General features: G+C 33.7%; 1 protein-coding gene across 4 annotated transcripts in view; it reads right to left on the bottom strand.

Moving 5' to 3' along the window:
- Positions 1-14910, bottom strand: part of PHF14 (PHD finger protein 14) — a 163400-nt gene that overhangs the window by 82406 nt on the left and 66084 nt on the right. For all 4 annotated transcript variants that reach the window (XM_066553910.1, XM_066553918.1, XM_066553928.1 and 1 more), the window contains 2 exons: positions 13182-13232; positions 12908-13029 (listed from right to left, as the gene is read on the bottom strand). In XM_066553910.1, the coding sequence (XP_066410007.1) occupies positions 12908-13029; positions 13182-13232 (173 nt within the window). The remainder of the gene's footprint in view (positions 1-12907; positions 13030-13181; positions 13233-14910) is intronic.

Genomic DNA, 14910 nt, shown 5'->3' with positions numbered 1-14910 from the left:
AGCTCAATAAATAAGGTTATCCTTGTCACTATTTCTTATGCTGTGACTGAATCCTGTTTGTTATTCTTCCTGAACATGCACAAAAACCAACTGTTCTTTTTCAAGGCTGATCTTTTTTTGTCCCATTTTGTACCATTCTCAAGTAACTTTTCCTTTTCTCAATTCCTGCATTGTGAAATGGTAACAGAGTATATGCACTGCCAGGAAGCTGTCCTCAGCAGGGTCTAGACTGGATCTCTTCTAGCTTTCATGCGAAATTTTTGCATTTTCAGATCTTTGTTCATGACTTCAAGGTTTACAGAATTTGAAAACTCATTTCTCCTCCATTCATTACTCATTTACTCTCTTCCCTTCTTTTGTCTCATTTCCTTTTCTCAGTTTCCCAAAAGCTGTGTCTTGGGCAGCATTTCTACATTTTCCCCTTTTTCTCAAAATACTTTAAGAAATACAAATCATTCTATAGAAATATATTTTAAATATCCTAAACGTCTCAAAAACAGTTGAGGTTCTCAAGGAAAAATTTCCATGGACAGGAGTCCACAGACTCCTGCCAATTAAACCAGCAGATGGAATATTCAATTCCATCAACTTAGTGTCAAGTTCAATAAGCACTTATAAAGCACATTTCACTTCCAGAAAATTCTTCCACAAATCTCCTAATGTAGTCAGAGTTTCTATACAAGTTAAAGGACAGACAATTCAGAAATGCAAATAGATTCTGTTCCCTCAAAAATAGCCCTACAAAGGAAATGAGAATCAAATTGACAATTAGAATGGACCTCACAATTTCATAAAGACAGAGTTTAAAGGTGAAGTTTTTTGTTTCTTTAATTTGCCTTTCCCCAGGCATAAACCACAAGTCTGGGTCAAGTCTGAGACAAGTCTCAGACTTGGTTGTGCTAATGAGCATGTTTTCAGTTAGATGCAAAAATGCAGGCATGAGTCCCACCCATTAGCTGTTATGTTTTATTCACCTGGAACATTGAACAGAGATGGGAATGCCTAACTGAGAAGTGCATATCACAAGGTCCAAAGAGACTTCCATTTTGAGTCCCGGGAAGGCTTAATACAGGCATACTTATAGAATAAAAGATTTAACTCCTCTCTTCTATTTCCCTAGGCAGCAACATCAGCACAAGGCATAATTTGTCTCTGATATTACTAACAAGAACACTTTAAAAAGCTATTCAAATTTATGAGATTTTTAAACCCAAGGATAAACTCTGGCCACAGTTTACACTGAAGTGAGCACTTTAATCCATACAATATTTTCTTAACAAATTATAATCAAGTTTCTGCTATGCAATTTTGGTGCTGCTACTGCTAGCTTTTATTGCTGTATTAAATTGTTAGCAAACAGCTAGAGGCTGCCAGAACAATTTCATAACATCTATTTCATTTTTAATAGTCCTTTGCACGAAACAGCTCTGAAATTATTGTTTACATATTATGGTCAAATAAATGCCAACAAATTCTATTGTCTAGCTTACTGCCATTAGGATTTTTGCAATTATTTTAGTCTTTATTACAACAAAATTTTTTAGAATTTAATTATTTAACTATCAGTCCACTAATATCACTGAATTATATTTGCTTTTACTTCTCATGGTAAAACTGAGTGATTCTTCAACTTTTAAGTATTGGTACCATTTTCACCTTTGGCTATCACTGCCATTTCAGCTTCCTCTCAAAAACAAAAACAAACTCCTCAAAACTGGTTTAGCATATGTAGGATGCTGAAGCTTTTAGAACGTCCTGAAGTGCTACCAGATGCCATGCAGTTTTTCCAAGACACGTCCTATTTTTAAAATCCAGATGTACACATTCGTTTTCAGGAAAAGGAGAGGGCTAGTTGCTAGTGTTTCACTTTTAGTTATAAATATTTAAATTACAATGAACTGAGGTTCTCTTCCCAGAAGTTAAGACTATTTTGAATTTGTCAAAGCCAGCATGCTTTTTTGGTCACTGATTAAATAATGTGACAAATATATTCCAACATACACATTTTCTTTCAAGTAAGTTAACTGTATATACAAAATTCTATATTTATTTTCAGTGACTGCAAAGTCACTGAAAATAAACACAGATGCCCCCTCATGGAAACTGATTAACTTTCAGTGACAAAAACCATCATCCAACACATTGAAAATGGATGGGAGAAGGATAAAATAAATGAGGTGCCAAGAAAACATCATACACCCTTAAGAAAACAAAAGCAAAAGCTGTGTTTTTCAAAGATAAAATTGTATACTGTGCTAGAAACAAGCAAGGCTTTTCATCAGCTCTGAAACATGAAATAGAAAGCTGCCAAAGGATGCATGAACCACACTTTAGACAAGTAATTCTTCTGTCCAAGTGTTCTTACATGTATTACTTTAGACGCAGACAAGCTCCTGTACAGCATGAATGGAGAGTAGCTTTCTGTTTCCTCAGTCAATAAAATTTTATCCTTTTCCAAGTGACAAGTGTTGACCCTTCATTGTATCATGTCTGCTCATGGTTTGCTCCCTTCTACAATCACTTCTAGCAATATACATCAAAAATGACAAGCGGAAATAAGTGTACTGCATGTGCTGTGTTATATAGCTGATGTGTAAGATTTCTGTGACTGTTAATTAGAAAGGATACTTCACTGAATTAGCATACTTGGTATGTAATTACTGCAAAGCAGCAACAAAAATTAATCTTACAGATCAAGGTGTTCAATATTGATGCTGGAGATAAGTGTATCTCTTTTCCCCCCAAAATCTGTCCAACCCAATGTCAGAAACAATGTATATTTAGAGGGCTTTTGGTTTTGACTTTAAAGCAGAGATTTCTGTATTAGAATTAAAATGCTTGGCCACCCTCCCACTACTTTCCTAACCTAACTTTTGTTTCTTTTTAATAAGAAAGGAAAAAGTCAGCAAAACAAAATGTCAACATTAAATCATTTCACAGTATTTTGTGTCAGAAATGTAATGGAAAATGTGCACATCATGGGAAAGGTTACTGTTCTTCCAGAACATCTTTTCATTTGGTTCAAGGCTCATCCTTCTACATAACTGTGCAGGCACTACCAATGGTTGTTCTCCCTGGGCTTAATTTGGCAGTTGAAGGATTGTGGCATTTTCAGGAAACCACAGTGCAGTGATTTTAGTGGTTATCCATCTGAAAGTGATGCTATGATTTAGAATAATTACTCTGTTTATGTGCAATGGTAAAAGTCAGTTACTACACCATATTCCAATGTCAGCTCACACTTTACTGACTATTTCCCTAATACAACATCACATCATATGTCCAAGGGATCTGTCCAAGTCAGAATTAGAGGGATTTAGTGTTCCTGTTCCTCAGCAGAAAGTGCGCGTGCAGTACAGTAACACTGATGTACTTTTACTGACAATTGGGTAAGGAAAGGAGCAGGAGGGAATGGGATGAACTCAGCTTCTTAATCAAAGCACTGCACATTAATTTACGCTTGACCTTTGCATTGTTACAACCACTGATATGAAAAAGATAAACATATTAGTCTTCGCTAAGAGCTTTTTCATATTCTTGAAGAAAACTTAAGCTTTACTTTTTTTTCTTGCATATCCTTTCCACATCCTTTCTTCTCAGAACTAAATGAATTTTTAGGCCTTTTTCAAGATGAAATCTGTGATAGGCTTAGATATTTATCTGTGACTTTATACCTTTACTCAAGACAGCAAGCATGGCAAAATTCTTAAACTGCTTGTTTCTCATTTCCACAAGACAATATTCAAAAACCACTTATTCAAATGACAAGATATAAAAAAATCTATTCAAGGGTAAATATTTAGGAAAAAAAATCTCAAGAAGAATGAGATTGTTACGAGGTAATGAAGTACTACTTGGAATATTCAGTGATACTGAATTCCTATCTTAATACAGAATCTTGTCTTTGGCATTTTAAATGGCTTGAAGCAAATCAGATGCAAAAAATTTAATTTCATTGAGACAAGAATGTTAAGGAATGACACAAAGTGTAAGTAATAGTAATAGTCTCAGCTGTTGTAAATGAGATTCAGTTTTACTAATTGAAAGCAAAGCAAAATCTGAATCCAACCTTGTATATGACACAGATGAAAGAAATGAAAATTAATTGAAAAAACCCCCATAAAATTAAAAATTATGCAAAAGAAAGGAGCAAAAGTAATAACAAGGCAGAAAAATAAATGAAAAATATGTAACTCTATTTTACCAAATCCTAAATTTTGTGTACAGAAAAAGTATTACTTTAGTAATAGACATTAGTCTAGATTATTCCATCTGTAACTTCAATGACCACACTAGCAGGGAACTATGGTAAGACAAGTAGACCAAATCTAGTGGACATCAAAATCTGAAGTACAGGAATGCTGTAGTACAGGAAATAAATGCTGAAGTACAGGAAATAAACCCTACAATTCTATTCCTTTTCCCAAAAACCAGACACTTTATAAGAACATTGATATTAATGTCACATTTCTCAAATTATCTATTTAGATGCTATTATATGTAAATTATTTCAGCTATTTCAAAATAAAGTTCAGTATTAAAACCAGATTTTTCTTGTTATTTACACTGCCCAAAAAACAAAGTTTACCAAATATATTCTAACACTGAAGAAGCTTTACGACTAAATGGGGTTTTTATTGTTCTTTTTAGTTTTTTTAAGTGTTCAAAAGTATGTTCTCCAGTAAGAAGCTTTGCAATACCTCAGCCTATAGCATACTTTAACTAAAACCAACAATAATATCCCAAATACATGTAGATTATCTACAGCCTCTCAGGGAATACTACTATATGTAAAATTCTTGATTTACACCCAAATTAGCAAAAAATTGTATGCAACTGTGCTGCATTGATTTATTAATGAAATTATTGCCATTAATGAAATTAAAACCATATAATGGTATTATATGCCATATTAATAATGTGAAGAATAGCTCTGGTCAATGCTGAGAAAAGTGACTCAATATCCTTAAGCTCACTGTACCTCTAGCTGCTTTTCACATAAGGGCTTCTTTGGTAGAGCAAAAAACCCCCAAACACATAAACCCCCACTCTTACACTGTTCCAAGACAAAATTAATTTTGAATACTGTAGATGAAGTTTTGCATCCAAACTGCAGGTCACCTACTATCAGAACACCACACAGAGTAACTAACTACAGATCAAAGACTTGTAGAAGTATTGGGCAGCAGTAACAAAAATGGTAAAAAACACATGTGCAACAGTAAACATTATTCTTTTGCATATTAAGATTTCCTTCTCAAATAGCCTGTAATTTACACTACCATTCTGTGAAGAGATATTTAATTCAGAAAACTGACTGCACAGATGCTCACTTGACACTAATTTTGACAAGACAAAACTGATGCTGCAACACAGCATTTAAATGGTTATTGTCTCCTGCTGCAGTCTTCTACCACATCATTTTATTACCTGGACATGAAAATTCTCATGTCATAAATTTCCTAACTATAAATTTCAGTCTTGTGGCTTCTGAAGCAATGGCTCAGTTTAACAATGCAAAACAATTGAATTGGTAATGAATTTGACATTTGCTTTCTGAGCATGCTGTACTATAAAATATTCTGATGTGGATAAGCTTGTTGCACTGAAAGTGACTGAAGCAGGTTGGCCAGAATGAAATAGTAAGTGACACATTCAAAAATCCCAACAGAATTGAATTATTTGATGCAATTTGATGTACCAAAACAATCATAAGAATGCTCAGAAAAATAAGAAGCTGCTGACCCCATCCAGGTAGGTATTTGTGCAGTCATAACCCATTACTGGTAACCACCTGGGGAAATAATTTGATATGTCATCAGTCTGTCCTCTTCCATCACAAACTGCAATTTCAAAATCTGCATCTTTTTTCATGAAATAATTTTAATTTTCTGAAAAAACAGCTCATTCAGTGACTGCTTCATCTAAAGAGTTCACTCATTACCTATAGCCAGGAACCTCTATATTCTATTTTTTCATTTTATAAATTATTATAAATCCTAGTAGTTATAGAATGCAAAAAAAGGAGCAAAGGTCTCTGATACATGTATTTCCTAGGGCAAGCAGAAAAATAATAAATTTAATCTTGATATATATAGCTGTCTGGGGAACAGATTACAACTGTGAAATATAGTTTCAAGCTGTAATTTACAAACCCATGATTGCAGTAAAGACTTAGTCAAGCAGCTGTAACTGAAGGGGAAGAAAGGATAACCATATATTAAAAGTTCAATAATGAAAAAATGGTAAAATATTCTTTGTTAATGGAAAACAAAGTAAACCTGTAGAAAGATTCTCTTATTTACAAGTGGTTATCTTGTTGCATATTTCTGAAGCTCATGACACTGGTACAGAAGCTTTCTGGATCAGCATACTTTCCAATATCAGTACTAAGAATTTTGGACAATTACACTAATACCTGAAGAGTATAAACTTCTACTGTTCACTAAGCTTCTAGAGACTAAAGCACAGTATGAACTGCAAGAAGGTTTGACTGATGGATCAGTAAACAGCCCAGAAAAAAATGGGAAGAAAAACCATTGGGGAATGCTCACACTGCTCTCTCCTATTCACTTCTAAGAGGAACACCAACAAACCTCACCATATATCACAATAATGACCCAACAGGGTTTTAAAACCTTCCTAATACTGAAGAGAGACAAATATCCATTTTTCTTCTGCTCTTCCCAGAGTATTAACAGGAAATGCCATTAAATAACCCCCCAAAAAATAAATTAAAAAAACCCTTTTGTGGAGTGTGCAGGGGGAATCACTTTCTAATTTTACAGCGGCCTTTGCTGCATCTGCATTTGATCAGAAAGTATGGCAGGCCAGTATCAAGAAACAAACCAGAGATGGAATATAAATCAAAAACCACAAGATAATCAATAACCAAAGACCTGAACTTCTATTGTTTAGATGGTTTAAATTTCCCTAAGAGTTAAGCAGCAAAACAATCAAGGGAAAATAATAACCTGGGCTTCAATTCAGATTTTGCTGTCTCATTTCAGGAAAATAACATACAAGCATACTAAAGAAATCCAGCAGGTATCCAGGTAAATGGACTGATGCCTAATCAACAGAAAACCCATGGGTCTGCCATGCACTTTTTGCAAATGTTCCAGGCACGAGCAGCTTCAGGCAGCTGCACAGCCCAAATCCAAATGCACCCAGCAGTCTGCTTCTAGAGTAGCCCTGAATGACAGCAGTACAAGTTTTATTACCAGACCTATGCCTGACTTGTAGGCACTTGGCAAGAGAGCTTCAGAATGCCTACAGGTTTTTTTTTAATGTCTGCCCTAGCATATGAATTTATGGAAAGTACAATGCAATGCAAATTCAGTTTGAATAAAGTCCTCTGTGAAGAAAATGCACATTTGTCATTGTATGTACTATCCTGCTATCTAGAATAAAAAAGAAACACTTTTCAGAAAGCAATACAAGGACAAATTATGCAAAAAATGATCTAACAGGTAACTCAAGCAATTAGAAAAGTTAACTCACAGAATTAACCCCAGTAAATTATATAGCAGAAATAAACTATACAAGTGAATGTTACATTTTCTTTCATTCCCTTAGTTTATTCCAATAAAATAATGCATCTGAAATCCTCTGCAACACATAAGATTGCTACAAACTGTGCCTTAACTAACCTTTTCCCTGTGATTAATCCCTACATTAGTGGTCTTGAACTTCTGCTGTAAATAATAGGCTTTCAATCACTATGATGGACTGTGAATTCTGTTACAGCGCATTCAAAGTCATGAATAATTAATGTACTTGCTCTGGAATAAACTTTGGCTCATGAAGAGATTCAAAACTAACAGCTGAACAAATAAGAAATCCTTAACTTGAAGTTTGGCAGGCCTCTTTGCATGGAAATGTAAGAAATAAAAATGTGAAGATAAACCTATACAAGACAAATACAATTAAGGAAATCTGGTGAGAGACATTTTTGGACAGAAGATCTCCAGAGGATTCAAAACAGACTGTCTAGAACAGACTTTCTGTCAAAAGCAGAATTAAAGCTGACCACTGTGTGCAGCTAAGCATGCAATCCTTTATACAGTATAAATTATCATCCTAAACTTGATGCATACATTTGTAGCACAATTTTCCTCCACAGTTTTTTTATTTAGTAAATATGACTCTGCATATATTTTCTTTTTTTCCTTTCCTTCTTCTCACCTTCCCTGTCTGCCTTGATACAGTGACTGTATGTGCAGCACATTAGACTGCTTGAAAAGTAAGAGTATATTGGAAAAAATAAGTACTTTTACATTTAGCTTATTCCTAGTAAATATATGCATTAAAAATGAATACTACATACATTCTTGATCATTTCCTTTGCAGATTTATGTTTTTTGAATACTTTATAACCAGCATTCAAATCTATGTTTTCAAAAAATTCTATTTTCTATTCTTTCAAATACATGACCTTCATCTTTTATAGTCTCTCTGTAATACTGAAGTCATAATTCTGCCTCAGTTACTGCAAATCAAATGAAATAGAAAATTCTAACTTAACTGACAATACAGCAGAAAAACTCAATACACAAAATCACAAAAGAATGTACTACAATATGCTTGCTCTAAATTGTTGGATGAAGAAATCGAATGTTTTTCAGAGATTTCCTTAACCTGATTTTGGCCCATACAAGAATGATTCTGCTTCTCTCAAATCTACTATTGAGATGTCAATTTTATCTAATGCACTACATTCCAAAATATCACTCAAGCATATCTTAAAGCAAACAACAGATACTGTATTTAATTTTTTTTTAATAGGAGCAGTTGAAAACTGGATTATTTTTTGAGAAGAGGCCACTTCTTTAGAAGTGAAATAATTTAGAAGTCCTCCCTTGAAAATTTTTTAACTGGATTAGCTTGTGGATTCCTCTTTAAAAAACTGTTCTACACATTAAAATTACTAAAGTTCTTAATTTTTCATTTTACCAAAGTAGATTATACAGTAATACTGTGCTAGAAGCACTCTGTCTGTACAATGCTACCATATGGAGGGCAGGTTTTCCCTATCACGTATTGAGCCCCCTGAAAGACACTTCTTCATCCATGTTGCTACTAAATATGGTGACATTCTAAAGAGAACTATTGGAGAGGCATTTTTAAAGATTTGCATCAGTGAATTACAGCCTCATTTAAAAAAAAAGCAAAAAAACCAAAAGAGGAGGTACTTACAAATAAAGCAATTCCTCTGCAAGATCTATCATTCTAAGCAATTCAAGCAAGACTGTAATTAAGCACTCAGGAAACCTTTTAAATGTCTAAATCATATATATGATTCAAAAGAGTCACAAAATGAAAATAGAAGCATCGTATCTAAATGCTTTCTGAAGCAAACAGCAGAGGTCAGCTCTAAAAACAAACAGAATCTTTAAAATTATTTTCTGAGTTTCTCAGAAAATTTACCTTTTTTCTCTTTTTAAAAAGTGCTGCATCTTCATGCCTGCCCTACATAAAACCTATCTGTGTCAAATATAAAGTATTTTAAAACCTCCATCTTTTCCTACTCTTTCTCTCAAAACTCAATGACAGGTCATTTGAGTAAAAAGATAATCAAAATCCACGCTTTTCTCTAATTACAGCTATAGCTTTCTCACTTATTTATAATGACAGTTACAGATTCAACTTTGCCTCATTTAAGTATGTGGTTTCAATTAACTTTTCACTGTTAGATATGTAAATCTTGACACTAATTATTCTTGTAAAAGATAAAAATTGCAGCTTTACTTAGTTCAACGGAATTTACACAGACATGTATAGAAGAATTTATAAAATAAATTCACTGTAATTTCTTTAAAAAAAAAAGCCATCACATAAGTATCACAAGACTGATCCTTTCTAGTGGACAAAACCAGAAAATCTAACCTTTCAGTTCTAGTGCATGCTGCTATACTGAAAGAGCCTATCTATATTATCTGACATCCCTGATTAAATAAGCACTATAGTGACATGTGTGTAATACATACATATGCTAAACTATTAGCATAAATAAAAGCAACATATCAATAAGTTTTAAACAAAAGCTTATAATTAAAGATACCCTAATTTTTATCACTATAGTCACTAAGGCATAATTCAAAGCATGATTCATCAGAATGAAATGCACTTTTTAAGGATAAATCCTTCCATATTTATTGGTTTTAAACCATATGAACAACAGGTTAAGTAAAGCCACTGAACATTTAGCAAATAATCCCTTAACCATCCAGTGCTACCCAGAAGCACCTGAAATTGTGACTAAAAAATTTCCAATAGTCATACAGTAAGAACTAGTTAGATTATATTTTTTGCCCCAGATTCAATGGTAAATAAATAATTATTATAAATTTCTGCTGCATTATTTGAAATATGAAAAAAATCCCTTATCTTCCTCTAATCATTACTCAGATAGCAACTCTGGAGAGAGGGCCAAATAAACTTTAGAGGAATCTACAATTTTTGAAAGCAGATTGCCCAAGTGTCAAGTAACCAGCCCTGTTTGTGGTAACAGACAGCAGGACAGAAGGCTCTTCAAGACTATTCTCTAAATCTGCAGTTTCACCAGTTGCATACATGTGCTTAACTTAGTGAGGAACTTTTATATTCAGAAAAATCTCTTGTAAAATATAACCACAACCCCCCTTTTCTTAGTTACAGATGGGTTAGAAAGAGGGAAAATTAAATCCAGTAATTTTAGTGATGACCTAAGATAATAATAAAGATCTGAGAAATTTTGGGCTTTACTAACAGATAGTGCCAAACAAGCAGATATTGAAAAAATACTTTGTTTTCCCTCCTTAACATTTCTTGCTTGCAAAGAGTCCTAAAACCTTGCATTTAAAACACTATTTCTACCACCACAAAGGAGTCCTGCATGATGGAACAGGGAGAAAAAAGCACCAGTGCAGGCACAGTGTCACTCATATCACTTTGTGACAATGCAATAGAAAAGAAGCTTCTGAAAACTTTCTCTGACATAGCAACACTGTGGGTCACTCCCCTACATGTTAGACTGCAGGGTTAACATAATTTAGAAATTATCAAAAGTAAGCCTCTACAGCTCTTTAGAAGCAGTGGTAGCCTAAACTGGACAAAGTTCAAGCTATTTATAGGTATTACCTGAAGAAAAGCAAGTTTTAATTTAAATCTTTTTTAAAAATTAATAAAGAAAATAGTAAGACTTAAGGAAATATTTTTCAGAGAACTATGAATAAAGGATTAGAACATAAACTCCTTCTCCTATGCAGGAGTACTGTTCAGTACTTAGTAATTAGGCCATTTCTTGGCCTAATTATGAGGGTGATTTTTAAGAGAACCTGTTGGGTTTTGGTATGTAATATGTTTATTTCTGGCCCATCTAAATTACTCCTACTATCTTTTCCTGTAGTAAGCAAAACATAACAGTACTTTCTACCATTAGTTTTTAATCGCAACTTAAACATACAGCTCCTCATGCCATTTTGTCATCTTATCATTTATGTCCTCCAGTGTGGTATTTTTAAGATTTCTTTTAAAAACCTGAAGAAAAAAACTAATTCACTGCCTTTTTCACAGTAGAACACAGCACATGTTTTATGAGGATTCCTTCCCACAACAAAACGGCCTTCCTGTCTCTTTTATTTCTTGTAAACTATAGGGCTTAAGAAAGCCCTTTATCTTGTCATGGGCAGATAAAAACCTACTGCCACCAGTCCTCATCAGTGGAACTGCATGAGCAATCCTTGTAACACACCCCTCTGTTTCACAGTCTGGTTCTGAGCAGGATCTAAGATTACCCAGCAGTAGTGGCTTGTCTATATATGAGAGTCACAGTTACTGATGAGCTTGTACACAGGCACTCTGCCTCCAATTTGCAAATACAAATACACTCTGGCACACAACCTTGGAATTTTATCAACTGCTATGGTAAATCATATGTTGTGGTTGATACTAAAATCAGCTATTCTGAGTATGTACAAGGCATCTGTACCTGTGACACATCCTGATTATAAAGCTGTGTCTTGCTTGCCTATGTCATTAGTGACTCTGACCTTTCTCATAATTGACTCCCAGAATCCCAGAAATAAACTAAAAGGCTTATTTTGGAGTACTCCTTCCAGTTAAAAGCAACAATTATATCTGACCTAAAGAGAAGAACTTGTCTAGAAAAATCTCATTGAAGCATAAAGTAACTAAGTACAATGCAATTTTTTAAATCTGAACTTATAAGATCATCCTAATGAAATCTCTGTAGATGCATTTAAAACCCACTTTCTGATTGATAAGGCCCGTGATTCTTCTTTCAAGAATTGTGAACAGTTTTTATAGCTTTGCAAAGATACTACAATGCGAGCTATAAAAAAATCTGCAGAAGTTGTGGTCAATGGTAGCTATTTAATAGCAGCTATTCTATACTTTAATTAGATTTCTGCACCTACTAAAACATCATTCAATGGACTTTTTTTCATTTCTGTTTCAGATAAGAAACATGATTATCAAACCCTTTCATGATCTGCATTAAAGGAGGTGGCATTAATACCTTTTTAAAAACATAAATTCTTCACAATCCCCATTTCAGCTCATAAAATTGTTGATTATTTTAATTTAATTACTTTTAGGATGCTCATGTAGCTTTAATATCATTAAAATGTTGGTTTATCTTTCTGACCTGTTCTAAAACATTGACAATTCACCCTGATGAGAGCAAATTAATTCTCCTGTGTTAGATTATCTTAGTTATTTAAAACATAAATGTTTTTGGCAGATCAGTAAGTGAATCAAGTCAGTATTTCTGATGTAATGTTACTCCTAAATAAGGGGAGGAAATTTATTGTGTTTTCAAAAAGTATACTTTCTTCATTTTAATCACAACAAAGTGCTAAAGATGGGACTTTAACTCCTCATAAGGTCAGAGTATCAAACCTACCTGACTAGATTTTCATTGTCTCCAGTGCCTTTGCAGGTAGCACACTCAGTCCTTAAATCCTCTGACTTGGGCTTCTTTTGCAGCACAGACTGTCGCTGCCTTCTTTCTCTGGGAATACGTTCCTGTCACAGCAGAAGGCAAAAAGAAAGGAACAGGGGAGAAAAGAGGGAAGGAAAGCAAATATTTTCAATTATGCATGGAAAGTAACACTTCAGCCCATTAATTTTTTGTGAAACTGTTAAAAAAACAAACAAACAAAGCACTATATTCCAACCTCAGATTTTTCTTCTTCAGGCACAAAGCTTCGTTTTCGTCCTCTAGTTCTCTAGAAGAGAATATATTTAAAATTCAATGTTAGGTAACAGAATGTTTTTGTTATTTATCTATTATTCCTAACAACAAAAACATATCACAGGAAATAATTTAAAGCTTTAGCTACAGAGCCACTGCCAGACAACTACACTAATCAGTTTTAGGACAATAGCTTCACATTTTGAATATAAATCTATAGAACAAGCCAAAAAAGTAAATATATACACTTGAGTATGTTAAGTCTTATTTTTAAAAAGACTGTCACGAGAATTACAAATCTCTTACAGACTTTGCACAAACTTCCCAAAACTAGTAATTTGAAAATTGGTATGAACAGCGTATTAAAATCACTCACTGAGCAGTAAAATGTGCTCTCTTTACAAGCCAAGTGATAAAATTAAAAAAATAAAATTAAAGAACTTTACCAAAACAGGAAGGCAAAATACCTTACAGATTTTGAGGAGTAACAAGAATTAAAACTTTCAAACTGAAGCTTAGTATAATGGGTATATGGCAAATGCTCACAAAGCTGTAGCATATACCAACATATGTCTGGTACACAACAGATCTTTCTGATGATTCTACACAAGAACTAGAAATTTTTTCAGTATTGCAGTTGGCAAAAAAGTATAAATACCAACAGTGAGGAGGACAAGAGGTATCCATGGACTGTACCAGTGAGCACCAAAGGTTTACAAGCACCTTTTAAGTTACTACGTGCAACTTGCATGAGTTCAGGATCAGTCACTACATTTTATCTTTGAAACAACATTATTAACCTGCCAGTGTTATATAACTGCCACAAGCTGACAATATCACCCTTTCTTTCTTGTACAAAAAGGAAAGTAAATTAGAAAGGATGTGGAAGGAAATAAGAAACATCAAGAGACTATTCCAGTAACCCAAAATGTCTGACACACAGACACAAATAACATAAATACATAAAAAACCCATGAAAATTCTTGTTTTTATGTGAAAAAATCACCACATTAGAAGTAATTTATCATATCATAAAGACAAGCGCTGCCTCTTTATGGTTTCTCAAAACTTTTTCTGAAGCAGCTGGTGTTCACTTCAGAAAAAGTAAAAAACAGCTCATCAAAAAAATCTTAGACCAGTTTAGAAGCACAAGCAATCATAAATTCAATTTCAAAGAAGCTAACAGTATAATGCTTCTCCTGTTTTGGTCCTCTGAAGGTGATTTGTACTAGCTTCAAATTAAAGACAGTTCTCTATTTTAAACTGTTTTACAGATTTAAATATTGTTACACTGCAAATAAAACTACCACTTCAACACATCTATACCTTTATACTACTGCAGATTTTGATCTGTGTATGTTAATAACATTCTGTTTGGGAAGATTTTTAGACAAGATTTAACACTGTAATAGCAATGAATGTAGTGGAGTGGAAAATTCTAGTCTATTTCATGGCTCTTTAGAATACTTTAATTGCCATTAGGATTCTCTTTCACATTTCCCTAAGGGTGATTTATAAAAAAATGTAAAACCTTATCTATTTAATACATCTATTTACTATGCATCCAGTAATTGAGGTGTTCTACATTCCAGAAGCCATACATTAGTGCCAAAATTTGGAAAAAAATATTTGCTACAGAAAACTGAATTTATCAATGTAATATTAGAGGTATTAATGTAACATGGGCTACGTGTCAGCTACATGTAACACAA

This window comes from Molothrus aeneus, chromosome 1, assembly GCF_037042795.1.
Source record: "Molothrus aeneus isolate 106 chromosome 1, BPBGC_Maene_1.0, whole genome shotgun sequence".
Classification (NCBI taxonomy): Eukaryota; Metazoa; Chordata; class Aves; order Passeriformes; family Icteridae; genus Molothrus; species Molothrus aeneus.
This window is presented reverse-complemented; position numbering and strand designations above follow the sequence as displayed.